Source organism: Plecotus auritus (assembly GCF_963455305.1).
Source record: "Plecotus auritus genome assembly, chromosome: 1".
NCBI classification, from domain to species: domain Eukaryota; kingdom Metazoa; phylum Chordata; class Mammalia; order Chiroptera; family Vespertilionidae; genus Plecotus; species Plecotus auritus.
Window position 1 is genome coordinate 141,263,058 of NC_137770.1, and position 17,939 is coordinate 141,280,996.

The window sequence follows — 17,939 nt, forward strand, 5'->3', positions numbered from 1 at the left end:
ACATCAAAAAAGTGTTTGTTATAAAGTGTAGAGTTCCCGCTGGGAAAGTCAGACAAATTCCTGCTCCATAATATTTTCTTCAGAATAATGTGTTTACCTTTTTAAAAACTACTTTACATCTATTATCTCATTTGATGCTCTCAGCAGCCCGGCAAGATAGTCATTCTCTGAGGACCTAGTAGAGAACTAGGACTCAGGTTTCCAAATCTTAATACTTTGCTTTTGTTTTTCTCTATTCAGATAGCTAAATACACATAAGATACGTAGGATAGCAACTTATCATAAAGGTTTTTAAAAACATTCCCAAATTTTGGGACATCATAATCATACTGTTACTGAACTCAAAGGGTTCCTTGCTTGGGGTGTTCTATTCAAGAACAAAAAAGATGTGGCTGTTGCAAGGTAGTTTCATTTACTTGCACCAAATAAAGGAGACGGGGGATTCACATCCAAAGCTCTGTCTTCCCAAAGGGAGGCTTAGTCATTGCTTATATACACTATTTGGTTGATTACATGTTGATTTCTTCTTTGCAGTTGGCTAAACTTACCTATTGGGTTCAGGTCAAGCTCATCTGGTTACAGCGGGCTCTGCAAAACACTATGCTACAGCTTAACATTTAGCAAGAACAGCATTTAGTAAGAACCACCCAGATCTTGAGACCTTTTTCCTAACAATGCCTATCCTAACTCACACAAGATACACATGATAATAACTTATAATGGTTCCCACTAGTAAAAACATTCCCAAATCATACTCAGACTGACTCCAGGGGTAGGGTTAAATTAGTACCTACAAAGCACAATAATTAGCTAAGTAAATATTAGCTGTTTTTGTTATTAAAAACCATGTTAGAGGTGATATAGTGCTGTAAAGAAAAACATGGGTTCTGAAGTTGACCCCCCTGGGCTTAAATCCTGGCTCTGCACACCTATCTCATTAAATTGCATGTAAGCTTTTTCAAGGAATATGTAGCACAAAGGCAGTGCTATATAGATGGCAGTCACTATTATTATTTGGTAGCTATAGTATATATACATATAAATAATAATTTGCCCTCAGTTAAATGGTAAATAATGGATCTAGACTGCAATTTAGGTCCATATACCTCTTGTAGAAATGTCTTTCTAGGTTATCTCAATTTCTCTCACATTCCTAAAATGTGTTTTATCTCCTTTTCATTTAATGAAATTTATATTTACTCTCCTTTACCCAACTAAAAACCCTTTTCAAAATCAACAGTTATAAAAATTTTCCTTACAAAAATCTTAACCCTAGAAGTCCTCAACTGTTAGGTACTCAGTTTATGCCACGCATGCACATTGGTATTTGTAAGGCGCTGTTTTGTGCGGGAAATTGTTTTCCCTTTCTAGACATATAAGTCCAGACATATTCTAGAAGCCCACTGAAGGTCCCCTACTTAAACCCTGCATTTCTATCCACTTCTTGTTAATTTACTCAACAGTATCTGAAACTGCTATAACCCAATGGGCTGTTAGCAAATTACCAACGGACTGGCAGGCATTCCCTCTAGTTCATTCCTTTTTTTTTTTTTTAAATGAAGATGATCTAGTCAAAGTCTTTCCTCTAGTGGAGGCTGAGGATTTAGTTGTATATTCTAAATGTTTGGCAGCTTCCACTCTTAGGAAGAACTAAAAACCAAGGTACAGGTATTCTTTTTTTTTTTTTTTTGTCATCTAGAAACAGGACCCGAGGCGGCCAGCACGAAGAGGAGTGGAGAGGGTGAGGGTGGGTGGGGAGGAGTTTCTATATCTTCCCGGGATAAGTGTGGTAAGAAAGAAGGAAAAGTAAGCCAGACTCCATAGGTTCTAGGTTTTGTTTTTTTTTTTCCCTCTGGATGGTGGTGGCAGCGGATCAGACACAATAGCTGGCAGCCCCCCGCCAGAGTGAGGATGAAAATGACCCTCAACAGCACCAGCAGGAGGACTGGGAAAGGGAGGAGGGGTGTGCTTCGGAATGGGCGAAGGGGAGGGTAAAAAGGTGACACACGCGGCCGCCCAGGCGGGTAGGTCCACACGCTGTTCCCGGTGAGAATAGGAGCTCGTGAGCCTCCTCCCTTGAGAGGGGGTGGGGTGGGAAGGGGAGTCAGAGGGGCGGTGGCTTTTCCTACTGGGGGCGGGACAAAGGGTGGAGGGAAGCCTGAGTCAGCAGCTTCCGATTGGCTTGTGCTGTCCAGACGCGTCTCCCGATTGGGCCATTTGCAGCGGGAGATGTTATGAGGCGCGGCGGGGCGGGACCAGCCGCCGGGGTCGGGGCCAGTCCCGGGAATTGGGTGCCGAGAGGCAGTGGCGGTGCTCTGGGCCCTGAGGCGCTGTGACCTGTAGCGTGGAGCAGCGGAGCCACCTTTCTTCCTTTCCTCCTGCAGCGCCGAACGCGTTTAGCTGTTCTGAAGGTTTTAAAAAGGGGGAAAGTGAATGAATAACGCTTCGCTGCTACCCTCTTCCCCCGTTACCAGTAGGTGTTTTGCCGCTGGGCATGAAAAGACTCCCTTATCTTGAGGTCCCACATCACCTCGCAGCCTCTTTCCCCTCCCGCAGCAAAAAAGGGGTAAAATTCACCAAGACTTGCCCCCCTCAGTCTGGGACCCGTGATCCCTCAATCCTGCGCGTCTAACTGTATCATTGTTCCTCTGTCCGGCTGACGCCGAGCACAGAGCCACTTCCCAGTATAAAGCCCGGTTTGGGGCAGCTCTTGCTCAGCTTGGGGGAGGTCGGAGAAGGCGGGGAAGGTTTTGTGTGTGCCTGCACTTGGGGAGGCACGGGGCTGGGGGCGTGAGGGCTCGTAGGTCTCGCGACGCATTGGGAGGGGGTGGCCAGCACCCCCTACCCCCAACCCCAGGCTAATCCCTCTTCTCCAGCGTCGGTTCCCCGGGCCGTATTATTCAAGACATAAAATATTCAGCCCCAGAGCCTCCCCTGGGGAGGGGAGGGGAAGGAGGTGGAGTGGGAGGAGGTGGATCCAGGGAGGAAGAAGCGAGAAATCCGCCCCCGGGAAGCAGCACGGCTCGGCGGCGGAGCGAGGCACTTCTGTCACTTGTCGATCGCCGGCGCTTCCGCGCGGCCCCGGCCCGGCCCGGCGAGGCGAGGGGAGAGTCCGGCCGCCGCCGCCCCGCCCCACGCCCTCCCGCGGCGGCCGAGAGCCCGGGGCCGGCCGGGGCAGGTCGCGGCGGTGCCTGGGAGCGGCCGGCCGGGGGCGGCGGCCTCGGAGCGCGCGGCGGCGGCGCCGGATCGCCGTCCGGCTCGGACCAGCTCGCGCGGAGCCTGTGGGGTGCGCTGTCCTGGGTCGGGCAGCCCCGTGCGCGTCCACTCGCCCGCTTCCTCCGGTGCGTTTCTGTTTGATTTTCCGCCTTAACCGCGCGGGCGCAGCTCCCCGGGGGCTCCTTTCCTTCCCGCCACCTCGGACCACCCCGCCCAGCCTGCGGAGCCCACGGCGGACGCCCGGCGGGGCGGAGGGGCCGCGGCCGCACCCGCGGAGCGAGGGAAGCCGGCGGGCGGAGGGAAGGGCACAAAGGCGGCGGCGGGGCCGGGGTCCGGCCGGGCCGGGGAGGAGGGGCGCCTCCCGCCGCTCATGAATATTAACCGAGCCTGCGGCCTAGCGTCCCGGCCGGGCCCCGCGCAGACCCGCGTCCGCGCTCCTGCTCGCCGCCGCGCCCAGCGGACGGGAAGGGGGAGCCCCCCACTTTTTGTCTTCCCCTCCTGGGTCCCCCACACCTTTTTCTAAAGTACATATTTGGGCCGCCCTTCCCCGGAGATCGAGCGCACCGACCCGCCTCTGGAAGGGGCGGAGGAAATCGTGGTAGGTGGGTGGTGGTTTTCTTTTTCCTATTTTTTCCCCCTAGGTGGCCACGGGGAAAGAAAAAGATAATGTCGAGTGGTAGTTTGGGGAGCAGCAACTAAATAGAAGTTGCTCGGGTTGCTGCTTCGTTGAGGTGGCCCCGGAGTCATGCCCGGGAGAGGGAGCTGCGCCGAGTCCCGCCCGCCCCGCGCCGTCCCCACCCAGCCCCGCCGCGGGCCAAGGAAAACAGCCGCCTCCTCGGGGACACTGGCCGGGGCGCGGGCTGGCTGCGGGCGCCCCAGCCACCCAGCCGGCTGGCCGCGTCCGAGGTTGGCTTTTTGTTATTTTGGGATGGGTAGGAGGGGAGCCAGGCGGATTTTTGTCAAGTATTATCCCATTTTAGTTTCGAGGAAAGAAAACTTCCCGAAAGTGTACCTATCTGGGTGATGCGGAAGAACATATGCACGCCTTCTCTTCTGCACAGAAAACACCTTAATTACATGCACTTGAAAAGGGAATGTTTTTTCTTGAAGGCTGCACAACAGCTAGGCGTCTTTGTCGCAACACCGTGCAATTCTGTTGTTTCTTCTTTCTCCTGATTTATATACTCCCCCCCAAACCCCCCGCCATGGGAGGCTTATTTCAACTTTAATTTGTGTGGCTCATCAGCATGGATCGAATTACCTTTCCAGGTGTTGGAAATGCGCACTTGGGGTAGACTTCTGGACAAGGCTAAGGTCAGCGTCTGGAGAAAGTTCACGCCCTTTAACTCTTCCCTGTTCCAGGAGCGATCTCGTTGGGAGCTGACGCTAGAGCCTTCGCGACCCACTCAGATTCCGCTCGGACTCGGGAGGAAGGGGACCGCTTTCTGCAGTTGGCCTCACTAGCTGCCAAGAAGCCGGTCTTTGTTTTTGAAGTCTCGAGAAATGGACGAAGACGGTGCAGTCAGTTGAAGCCCGAAGAAATCATCAGGGCATCCTGCGGGGGCTTCATAAAAACATTGCCTCCCTGGCACATTATTTGTTTCACTGGCCCTGTCTCTCCTCGGAGCCTGGTGTGGAATTATTACCCCTTTTGCTGTGTGGTAGCATTTCCCCCCAATGTGGACTCCAAAGGATTGGCCCCTTCTTTGTGATTTGAAATGAAATGATGGCCACACGTCGGACTGGTCAGCCGGAGGGAGATGGTGACACGCTGAAGGCCCATGGGTCCCCCGCCTGTGAGGTAAGTGCAGAGGCAGCGTCCCCGGCCCACTGTGTCCTGGGTTTATGGGGGTGCCCTCTCTCGGTAGGGGGGGGGAGAGGGTCGCTTGCCACCGGGCCTAAGCAGAGGCTTTTGGGGGCTTTTATTTTAGCTGCTTGGTGGGAGCACCCCTGCCTGACCACTGGCAAGGTGAAGCCTCACCCATTTTTATTTCCAGGAACTGCCAGTGATTCCTTTGCAAGAAAGTTTTCCTTACTTTGAAATGTCACCATCTTAGTCACCGCTGAGGCTGAGCGGGGAATTCTCCCATTTCAGTTGTCTGGGAATACCAAAACTGTTTCCCTTCAGTCGCCATCCTCCATAGTTGTGGCGTTGGGCTGGATAGGGGATGGCTCCGTGAATTTGGTGTGTGCACATGTAGGCTTGTTCTCTGAGGTGGTGGCAGTTGCTGTGCTTGTTGCACCTGAAGCTTCCCCTCTGATACCAGTGGGTGTCCTGGCTGCTGTTGATGCGCATCTCTGTTTTGGGTAGAAAAACACCTCTTTCCTAATGGGCATTTTAGGCACAGCCCTGGAAAACTACTTTATAGAATTGTAATTCCACCTCCCTGAAAAATCGCCTGCCTTTACTGATATTTACTAAGGCTCCCAGAAGACCTGTGAGCTGCTCTGGGGTGTTGGGTGGCTTGCATTGCCTTCAGACCAGCATCTTGGGAAAGGCCCAGAAGATTTCATGCCAGGCTTCTTGAAATGTTTTGAGCAGGCAGGACAGAAATAATAGAAAATCCATTGATATGTCCTGTTGCCTCATATCTTTTTTCCCATTATATTTGGAGTTTACTGCTATAATGACTATATTGTGTTTAGTTTGTTATTGATAGTTTCTGTAATTTGCTTGCTAAATGTACTGAGTACTGTTATCCTTATAAACTTTACTTTTGAACTGCCTATATTTTTATTGAAAGATTGAAGGTTACTTTAGATAGCAATAACATTCCCAAATGGGCCTTCACTCACATTCATTTTGTACTTTAGTAAGTGTTAAATTTTAACTTTGTGGTCATCAAAACAAGGTCTAGTTCCAAGTGTGTGAGTTTTGGCATTTTAATAAAAATGAATCCGAAGTTAAATTTTAGTTTGTAAAGCATGCAAAGAAAATCGCATCATGTAGTTACTTCATATTGAGTTAAAAAGTGCTTAGAAAATAGGGAGGTAGGTATAGTACAGTTTATAAGAACTATAGGTTTACAGTTAGAATCAGTGTTTTACTTTTTGACACCTGTAAACACCAGCTTGCAGGTAAAAAACATGGTTAAGTATAATGCCACAATCCTCTGATCATGGTAAACCATAATCACTCCTTTTGGAAGGTCTACCTACAACTGGTGATTGCTTAATGTGTATTGAGTTACATAATAATATGTACTATGGTCCTAAATCCTTATTTGTCATTGTCTTGAGAATACTTTAATTAGCATTCATTTGCATTAATTTGCAAGAACTAATGTTATTTGAATTTGGGGGAGGGGGGCATTTAAAGAATGTCCTGAAATCAAGAATTTATAATAGACACATCTTGTCCTTGGCTTACAAGGCAGTGTTTCCAGTTGCAAACTTGGCTTTTATTAACATTGACAGTTATGTATTTTTTTAAGGGCTGTGAAATTTGTTTTCACTTGGCCCTTAATGCTGGCATGGCCATATTATTTCTAATCTGGGAACCAAGAAAGTGCTGTATTTTGCTCATTTAAAGATTATATACATACTTGAGTGTAAGTATAAACTTTGGGTGATAGATACTTAAGTCTTTGAAATGCACTTAATTTTGGTGCTTAATTTTATCTGAAGTATTACATTCTAGAATAGTATTGTCATTCTTTAAAAACTTTAAAACCAATAGCTATGTTGTAAATGTGTGTTGTAATAATAAATGTATGTGTTTTTACCTAATCAAGAGATGAGCATATATGTTTTAATGTTAGTGCTTTTAATAAGCTAAAAAGTGTAACTTTGTAGAACGGAAGAAATCCATGTAGTGAGTTAATAGGATTCGCTGTTTCATGCCTTATCTAATTAGCTAACTCCACCTTCTATGAATAAGATCTATTGCTTTGTTGAAAAATAATCAAATTTTTTATTCATCTTAAGAATTAGAATCTATTGTGTCAGTATACCAGTAAATGTAGGCACACCTTCAAGAATATAGTGGAAGGCTAAAAAACAAATAACAATCATCCTATGTAATAAATAATTGTGACAATCCAGTAGAATATATCTAGATTGGCATTATACAGTGATGATAACACATTGTGTTCACACAAAATTATATACTTTGCACATCGAAGATGTATTTTTCAAAATTGGTTTCTCTTATTCTGAGCCAGATAAGTGTTTTTTGGTGTGTGCGTGTGCGTGTGCGTGTGCGTGTGTGTGTGTGTGTACTGTTTGACCTGGGAAGTATTCTGACACCTAGCCTTGAGTAACTTTGCTCACAAAATCACTTTGTTAGATTCTCTGAGTCCTCTGATATTCTCTCCCCCTTTCATATCATATAGTATTTATCCTTTGAGGTTAAACTTGCTTTTTCTTCTTTCTTTTTTCCAAAGATGAAAACTTTGGCTTTCAGCTTTCTAGATACATTATTTTCCCCATATCAACATTTATTTTGCTTTTCATCCGTAGTTCATAGTGTTGTCCAAGTGTTTAGCAATTTTACCATCTATTATTAAAATAAACTTACTAATGCTAATTAACTTATGTTTTGCTTCTTCACCTAGACTAAGTTTATCCTATGACTATAATATATTATAGCTGATGAAAAATATTTGTTGGTTGATTTTGGAATAGTGTATATAATAAAAGAAGGCATTTTTTTTGGTATGTGGGTTCATATAAAAATTTATATTTTTGCTCTTCTTTCTGGAATACATTCTATACACTTTGCTTTTATCCCAGATTCCCTTGTTCCTTCTCCAGCTCTCCCTCCATATCTCTCCCTCTTGCTCTTTCTTTCTGTTTTTAGGATTCTTCCTCTTCAGCCCCCTTCCTGTTGGTTTTAACCAGACCCAGGCCCTCTCAATTCCTCTATTCTCTTTTCTCATTCCCTGGGTTTTATTTTACACTCTCCCATGGCTTTAATTTAGTGTATGTCAGTGATTCCAAATTAGCACTCTATTGCAGATTTTATGCTTTATCTCTAGACCTGTATAGCCAATTGTTATTTACCAGTGTGTGTTTTTTTTTTTAATTTTTTGGATAGTCCACAGGCATTTCAAACTCAACAAATTGTTCCTCTCCCATCAACCTGTGTTTCTTCTTTTAGTGAGTAGCACCACTATCTCATTTGTCCAGGTCAAAAACTAGGTTATCATCCCTGACTCATCTTACTCCTCTTTCCTTCTATCCGAAGTCCTATTGAGTCTACATTCCAAATCCTACTGTCACTACCTGAGCTAAGGCCAGCTACATCTCGATGGTGAACCCAGGCCAGGCTGTCTCCTTCTATCGTTCTGTCCCTGTCATAGGCTGCTCCTCCTGCAATGGAAAGCTGATCATTGCATTCCCCTGCGTAAAACAATTTTCTGGTTCCCCATTGCCTTGGGAATAAAGTTCAAACCCTGAGAAGTTTTACAGGACAATGACAGTCTGGTTTGCCCATCTGTTTCCTCTTTCTGTGTTCCTCCACTGAGCTGCTTTCAGTTCCGGCATCAGTGTCTCTTCACTTCAGGTCCCTTGTAAGTACAGCTTTCCTTCACCCTTCCTTCAGTCCCCCTCCTCTGCCTTCACCTCTCCCTAGCTGATTTACTCATCATTCTGTACTTTTCTTCATTATACTTCTCCAGGAAAAGCCTTCCCTGATCTTCCAAGAATGGATTAGTTGCCCCTAGTGCAGTATCCCAAGACACCTTGTACCATATTAGGAATAGCACTTAAAAGTTTATTGTCTGTATTTCCCCGCCCCCCCCCCCCCCCCCATTGCAGGCCCCATAAGAATAGGGACCATGTTTGTTTCTAAGTGTGTGATACATAGTAGGTGCTTAATAAATATTTGTTGAATGAATGAATGAGCAGGAAAGATCTTAATTTTTATTAAATGTTCACTTAGATTTCGGTACACTATACTCCCTTGATTACCCTCCTACTTTATTGTTTCCTCTTCCTCAATCTCTGAGTATAAAACTGCTAATTTATATATGTATGTATGCACGTGTGTGTGTCTTTACCCCTTGAATTCAGACTCCTATATCCAACTGATCTGACCACACAGAAACTCCACTTGGATATTAAGTAGGTATATCCAAAACCAAATTCCTGCTTCTCTCCATCCATCCCGCTCCCCCTCCCCCAACCCGGCTCACCTTCCCAATTTGCTCCTTCTACAGTCTTTTTCATCTTGAGCAATAGTAATCCCACCCTTCCAGGCCAGGCATCTGGGAGTGATTTTTGATCTCTCATTTTTCTCAGGTATAGCATGCAAGTCTGGTTGACTGGTTTCTCAGCCATGGTAATCAGAGTGGACCTTTTAAAAAACAGGTCATGTCACTGCTTTGCTCATATTCCTCTAATGTCTTCTCATTTCCCCCAGTATAAAAGCCAAAAAAAGTTCTGACTGCCCCACAAAGCCCTGTGCAGTCTATCCTCCTCACCTCCAGTTACTTTCACCCCCCCTTACTCTGAACTGGGCGTTCTGGACTCTTGCTCTTGTGCACACACACCACACATGCCATTCCCCAGAGCCTGCCCACTTGCCGTACCCTCTCCTTTCCTTGTGACACCCCCACCCCTGCCAAGGTATCCTCACAGCTGGCTTCCTTGTCTACTTGTAGTTTTGCTTAGGGGTCATCTACTGTGTGAAGCCTTTACTGGCCATTCTGCTTATTGAACGCCTCTTCCCTGCTCCTATGGCAAGACCTGCCCTCCTTCCTTGCTTTATTTTTCTCCCTGACACATAATCTCCCTCTGGCATGCTTATCTGAGTATTGCATGTTTATTTGGATGGATACTGTATCTAGAATGTGTTAAGTGCAGTTTGTTCACATTGTATTTCTTGTACCTAGAAGAGTACTTAGCACTTTTAGGACCTCAGATTTTTTCCCAATGAATGAATAAAATGAGGATTAAGAAACACTCCAAAATGTCATTGAGCTTCTTTCTAGGTATATAATATGTGAATACTTAATTCAGATTATACAAAAATATGTAGAGTATGCAGTATATGTTCTTCCTTAGACCTGTAATTTCAGTAGTACTGCTGTTAACATTTGGTGCCTTTTTTCTTTGCATCTTTCTTATCTTTGGGAAGCTGGTAACCAAGTAACAGTAACCAAGGCAGTATGTAGTACAAATGTATGAAATAATTTGTACTGAGAGGTGAGATCATAGTAATTAAAAGACTAATGAATGTGGAATCACACTGGTGGAGAAAATATAGAAAGAAAATATGTCTGTGTGCACATATTTTTTTTCTTAAAATGAATGAATAGCAAGTATAGGAAAGCTCCTTATTATATTTTTTACTTTTTAATATCAAACATTTTATTCTGAGCCAAGAATGATCACAACGTTGACTATTACAAAATGTTGGCAGTTGTTAATTCTGAATGATGAGAATTTTGGGATTATGTTATTTTTGTATTTTCTCTTTTTTGTTTAATTCCAAAACTACAATAAAAGACATTGTTTACATATTTTTAAAAAATAGGTAATTTTTTATCAGTCTGGTGAAAATCTGGTTTCTAGAAAACCTATACTGCTTAAAATATGCTTAAACACTTTAAGAAAAAGATGCATACTTCTAAAAACAATATTTCAACATTGTTTTAAAAGCCTATGTTTTCCTAATTGGAAGCCTAGGATTTATTCTGGACTAGTTGTAGTATAATATAATATAACACTATCATTTAATTTTGAATGTGTGTTCGGTCAGGCACTTGAATCTGTCAGAATACCATTGCATGTCAGGGGATTTATGCTGCAAGTTAGGGTTCAAGGTGAAGCCTGTTGGAATTAAGAATAGCAGCAGTGCCAGCAGCAGGCATCATTAGGTGGCATTTCAGCAGAAGTCTGGATTTGAATGTGTAGAGTGGGACCTATCACTAGAGAAGGGCCATCAAAATAATGAGGACCCAAGTCTAAGGAAATTTTTCCATACACTGTCAGTGTTCCTTAGCATTCATTTCTTCCAAGTTAAACATGTTATGAAGTCGTTGTTTCTTGATACATAATCTTTGATCTGTCATTGCTTTGTTATGACCAGGTCAAATATAATCTAGTACAGAAGTGATATTCAGTTTCTTTTGTTCTTTTCTTTGTGAAGGGACCTGTCATCTTATTATATTTAATGATGTGCTGATGTAAGTATGGGCACTGCTAATGTTGATAAAGATGCCCAGATGCTGGTATTGAAAGCAGCTATTTTCTGTTACAGAGAGACCATATGGTAGGCACTCGTTTTTCTTTCTGGTTGTTGTGATTAGATTAGTAAAAAGAAGGGTTATTGGATTTATGATTGTCCCAGTATTTATCTAATTTTAATTGACCATAAGGAATTAAATATGTTAAGATATTATGCGCCTTCCATATATTCTGTTAGTTTAAGTAGGAAGACAACTTCACTCAAAAGTTCAAATTTAGATTGCTTCCACCAAAATGAAGCAATTTTTATTTTTTTAGTTTATGTTGTCATATTCTTTTTATTTTTTCTTAAAATACTTATCTGAAGATGATTTTCATTGATTCTGGAAAGAGAGGAAAGGAGGAGAGGAAGAGAGAGAAACATTGATGTGCGAGAGAAACCTCAATTGGTTGACTTCTCTATGCACCCCCACCAAGGATCGAACCCGAAAGCAGGTTATGTGCCCTAATCGGGAATTGAACTCTTGACTCTAACCAACTTAGCCACACCAGCCAGGGCAAACTGTCATATTCTTTAAAACACTGAGTATTGTGCAAATAGTTTCTTTCGCAATGAAATCTGGAAGATGGCCTTTTGTACTTCTAAAATAATCTGAAAGACAATGGAAATATTGTACTGTAGGTTGAAGAAACTTAATGTGATGAAAAATGTTTTTTGTAAGTTCTCTTTTTTTCTAATTATCTAATAATATACAAGAAATTCCACTGTGTAGATTGTGAATAAGAGAATAGATTTAAAATCCAAATTTGATATTTCTGAAGATTTATCTACTGGGAAAGTTTTTAGACAGACCAGAACAAACTATTATCAAAAAATGTCCGGTTGAGTTTATTTACTTTTCCGTAGTCAGACCAGCTGCTGTTGAGTTTTCTGTTTGATATTGGACATGTTTTTGATTCAGAATTGGTTACTTATTGCCTTTCCCCCTTGTTGTCTATCTCTGTTCTGAAGAGATCTCTGGCATAGTTATGAGGAATGAGATTATATGCAGTGTTGCTTATAACCCCACACTAGTTTCTTGATTTCTCTTGTTCTGTGCATTAATCTTTAATATATCTTGACAGGACTTAAATATATATTTTAAAATATATTTTTAATGATTTCAGAGAGAGGAAGGGAGAGGGAGAGAGAGAGACTGAAACATGAAACATCAATGATGAGAGAGAATCATTGATTGGCTTCCCCCTGCACTCCCCCTACTGGGGATCGATCCTGCAACCTGGGCATGTACCCTTGACTGGAATCAAACCTGGGACTTTTCAGTCCACAGGCCAATGCTCTATCCATTGAGCCAAACCGGCTAGGGCAGGACTTATATTCCTAAGAATATTTTTATTTTCTCCTTACAATGTGGAGAATATCCTTAAATATCAGTAGATATAACGATTATATTTCTTCTGGATATATCTTATCTACTATGATCTTGGGGATTAATAGGCATTTTTTTTTTTAACCTTGAGATATCTAGATATCTGAATTCCAGTATTTTCCTAATAAATAAAGATTCTATATTTAAAAGACTTGTATGCCCGGCTGGTGTGGCTCAGTGGCTGAGTGTTGACCTATGAACCAGGAAGTCATGGTTTGATTCCTGGTCAGGGCACATGCCCGGGTTGTGGGCTCAATCCCCAGTGTGGGGGCATGCAGGAGGCAGCCGATCAATGATCCTCTCTCATTGATGTTTCTATCTCTATCTCTCCCTTCCTCTCTGAAATCAATAAAAATATGTATACATTTAAAAGAACTTGCATTATTATGATTGATGAGACCTACTCTTCTCTGGGTTCTGCATGTTGGCTCCTGGAAACATATTTCATATCGAGTGACTGTGAGGGGAGGAAATTGATATGGGCACCCAGTTTAAATCAGATCTTTATGCCCTAGCCAGTTTGGCTCAGTGGTTGTAGCGTCAGCCTGCGGACTGAAGAGTTCCAGGTTCCATTCCAGTCAAGGGCACATACCTGGTTTGCAGGCTCAATCCCCAGCCCAGTTGGGGCGTGCGCAGGAGGCAATCAGTCGATGTGTCTCTCTCATATTGATGTTTCTCTCTCTGTCTTTCCTCCCTTCCACTCTATCTAAAAATCAATGGGAAAAATATCCTCAGGTAAGGATTAACAAAACAAAATAAAATAAAATAAAAATCAGATCTTTATTATAATGCTTTTAGGAAACTGTTTTCAATTTACTCTTTTTTTTTTCCATTTAATAATATATTTTAGATACCCTTCTCTGCCCATCAGGAGGGGGATGGGGATCAATAGTATCTATCTATCTATCTATCTATCTATCTATCTATCTATCTATGTATCTATCTATCTATTCACCTATCATCTATCTATCTCCAGTTACAAAATTGATATATATGTCAATCAGTTTTGTAAATGTGGGGAAGAAGAAACTCTAAAAAAGCACTGTACAGATTGTCAAATCTCAGAAGGAAGGTGGGGGGTGGATGGGTGAGAAGAGATTAATCAAAGAATTTATATGCATATATGTGTGAACCCTGGACACAGACAGTAGTGTGGTGAAGGCCTGGGGCGGGGGTGCAGGCTAGAAGGGGTCAATGGGGGAAAAAGAGGACATCTGTAATACTTGCAGCAATAAAGATAAATTTTTTAAAAAGCACTGCACAATTTCATTATCCATCCTGCCTGGCTCAGTGGTTGAGCGTGGACCTTTGAACCAGGAGATAACAGTTCGATTCCCAGTCAAGGCACATGCCAGGTTGCCATGCCAAGTTGTGGGCTCCATCCCCAGTAGGGGATGTGCAGGAGGCAACTGATCAATGATTTTCTCTTATCAATGATGTTTTTGTCTCTCCCTCCTCTCTGAAGTCAATAAAAATATTTTTAAAAAAAGGTATTTTCAAGGATAATAATATGGAAAAGAGATTAATTTTGTATGGCTCTGAAGGGCACAACTAGGATTAGTGGATCGTTAGATAAATGGGCCAATGTGTTCTTTTCAGAGATAGGATGACCTTCAGCTAAGAGATGATAGAGGGGATTCCTGCTTGGGTAGGAATTTAGTCAGGTAATTCTGAATGATTATTAGAATCACTTGGACAACTTTTAAAACTACAGATTCTTAGCCCCACACTTCAGCTAATGAATGAATCAGAACAGAATCCCTGGGACCCCAAATGAGACCCCAAAACCTTAATTTTTTTTTTTAAAAAAAAGGCCCCCTGGTGATCTTTCAATGTGAGAACAGAAGAAAGTGTGACATTCACAGCTACTTTCAAAGTCTAAATTCTTATAGTACTCTGACTTGGGAATTTTTCTGACCACTTTGAAATCAGTATGAAGAAAAGAGGCAAAATATGGAGAGAAAATTTAAGTGAGTATGAACCAGTGAAAATTTCAAGATTAAAATTATTTTTTCTATTTGTAATCAAACATATTTCTATGTCATTAGTTTTCCAAAATAATATTCTTTTCAAGTAAAATAAATTTTGTGTCAAAATAGCACTTTAAAATTCAAGGAATATGTGTTTTTTTGTTTGTTTTTTGTATGTAATACTTTAATCAAAAGTTAACATTTTTAAGGTGATCGAACTCTGACTTTGGTTACTTTGAAGCTGCTACTTTTTAGCTGTATTATAAAAGTAATTTGTTTCATGCCATTTTCTTTATGCAAATAACTTAGAATAATTTCTTTGGTGCATTTTGTAATTATTTGTTTAGATTAACTATCAAGAATAGGAAAACTTACAGTGGAAGAAAAAATATATATTGTTCTTTACCTAAGTATATATTTTGAAGGGTTTCTGAAATCATTCAAACATAAATAATAATAAACAAATCATTAACATTTACACACCCTTTCTCCTTTAACACCAGCAGTTATTCTGTCTATTCACTGAATCAGTCTCACTGATTGGGAGATACATTGGCTAATACAATGCAAATACAATGTAAACTAATTACAGAGTCCAGCTGCCAATTCTGCAATAGAAGCAGGATCTCTTGACGTCAGTGAGAGTGATGTTGGAGAAGGAGCAAAGCCACTAACAAAGAGGATCTGGCAGAGCCACACCAGTGAACCAATGAAGAAAGCACAATCAAGGTTGATAGGCATCTCGAAAGAGAATGATTTGAATTTGAAGGATTAAGGAAAGCGTTTTAGAAAACTGATGTCCTTGAATGTGATTGCTTATAAGGGGATGTATTTCTTTTCTTTTAGGAAGTGATGTTTAGTTTGGACCCCAGTGCTAATGCTACTGAGAGTTAATCGAAAATCCTAACTTCTCTAGTTGACTTTGAAATAAAGCTGTTTAAACAGAGGTCCAGGCGTAGCTTCTTGAAAGGTCCCACTTTTATAATAGTTCTTAGATGCCCAAATATTTCAGAGTTCTGAATGTTTTAGATGACTTCATTTCTTTGTAAAATCCCTTTATTGGGGTATATGAAGAACTGTACATATGTAATGTATACAACTCTGTGAGTGTGCAGGTAAGTATACACACATGAAACCATCCCCACCATCAGGGCCATAAACATATCCATCACCACCCAGTGTTTCCTTCTACCTCCTTGATTATTATTGTTGTTATTATTATGATTTTGTGGTAAGAACACTTAGCATAGGATCTACCGCCTTAGCAAATTTTAAGTATACAATACAGTATTGTTAGGCACTATGCTGTATCATAGATCTCTGGAACTTATTTATCTTGAATAACTAAAACTTTGTACCCTTTGACCATCGCTTCTCCAAATTTTGCAATTACTCTGCTTCTATGAGTTTGACTATTTTATTATTATTATTATTTTTAAAAATATTTTATTGATTTTTTACAGAGAGGAAGGGAGATAGAGAGTTAGAAACATCAATCAGCTGCCTCCTGCATACCCCCCACTGGGGATGTGCCCGCAACCAAGGTACATGCCCCTGACTGGAATCGAACCTGGGACCCTTCAGTGTGCAGGCCGATGTTCTATCCACTGAGCCAAACCGGTCAGGGTTATTTTATTATTATTTTTTAATTAATTTATTATTTTTAAATGGTATTTGGTGTGTGTGTGTGTGTGTGTGTGTGGTTAGCCCTCACCTGAGGATATCTTTTTCATTGATTTTTAGAGCGAGTGGAGGGGAGAGAAAGAGAAACATAGATGTGAGAGAGACGCATTGATTGGTTGCATCCCACCTGTTTGACTATTTTAGATTACACGTATAAGTGAGATCATACAGTATTTTGTCTTTCTGTGTCTGGCTTATGTCACTTAGCATATGTCCTCCAGGTCCATCCATGTTGATGCAAATGACAGGATTTTTCTCCTTCTTAAGGCTGAATTATATTATCTTCAAGGTCCTGATTTCAGTTCTTTGTAAAAGGACCCAGAAGTGGGATTGTTGGGTCATATGATAGTACTATTTTTAATTTTGGAGGAACCTCTGTATTCTGGCTGTACCAATTTGCATTCCCACCAACAGTATCCCCAAGGTTCCCTTTTCTCCACATCTTCACTAACACTTGCTATCTTTTGGTTTTTAACAATAGCCTTTGCAAGAGGGTGAGCTGAAAGCTCATTGTGGTTCCCTGATGATTGGTGAGGTTGGACACTTTTTCCTATACCTACCAGCCATCTGTATGTCCTCTTTGTAGAAATGTCTGTTCAGGTCCTTTGCCCATTTTACATTGGATTATTTGGGTGGAGTTTTTTTTAGATGCCTTATATTTTATAAAAAATCATATTAGTAGAAACAGTTACAATTACATTTTGGACTCAGTGGGAGAGACTAGGTACCACTGGAGTCTTCCTTGGGGTGGTATGAGCCTTGGAGAACCCCTAGCTGAACCTGTTGGTTTGTGGACACTGGAAATGTTGTTCTCCTTTGGTGTCATCCAAAAGTCACCTCATTAACATAGCAAAAGACACCTTTGATGCTCTCAGCACTTAGGAAATTCCAAGGGTTTTAGGAGCTCTGTGCCAGAAATGGGAATAGAGACCAATTGTGTATTTATTATAAATCATAGTATCACACCGTAAAAGATACAAATTACAAAAACTGCCACAAGAAGAAAAAATAAAAATTCTGACTAGTGCCCATATGGGTTAAAGAAATGGAGTTTGGAATTAAAAACCTCCTGACAAAGAAAACTAGATGCAGATGGCAGCATTGATATATTCTTTCACACATTTAAGGAAGAAATCATACCAACTCTATACAAACTCAGAAAAAAGAGGTGTTGGAAACACTTCCCTTCTTTTTATGAGGCGGCTTAAGCCTGGCAACAGCCAGATGAGAACATTATAAGAAAAGGAATTCAGACCAGTAACCCTCATGGTTGTAGATCTAAAAATCCTTAACAATATGTTAGCAAATCAAATCTAGCAATATATACACAAAAGATAATATATCATGATTAAGTTGAAGTTATCCCAGGAATGAGAGGTTACTTTATCATTTTTACATATTAAGAGTTTAACATATTAACAGAATAAAGGAGGAAATTCATATGACCATCTCATTAGGTGCAGAAAAAGCATTTGACAAAATTTAACACTCATTCATCATAAAAACT

At 41.6% G+C, this 17,939-nt stretch overlaps 1 protein-coding gene across 7 annotated transcripts in view; it reads left to right on the forward strand.

The window, feature by feature from the left end:
• The first annotated feature begins 3,167 nt into the window (after nt 1–3,167).
• ARHGAP21 (Rho GTPase activating protein 21) overlaps nt 3,168–17,939 on the forward strand; it is a 141,169-nt gene continuing 126,397 nt past the window's right edge. For 4 of the 7 annotated variants that reach the window (XM_080684786.1, XM_080684788.1, XM_080684791.1 and 1 more), the window contains exons 1-2: nt 3,168–3,341; nt 4,579–5,017. In XM_080684786.1, coding sequence (XP_080540912.1) covers nt 4,940–5,017 — 78 coding nt within the window. In that variant the 5' untranslated portion in view covers nt 3,168–3,341; nt 4,579–4,939. Of the gene's footprint in view, nt 3,342–3,575; nt 3,819–4,578; nt 5,018–17,939 lie in introns of those variants that run through there. The other 3 variants (XM_080684782.1, XM_080684787.1, XM_080684783.1) reach the window with 3 other exon arrangements.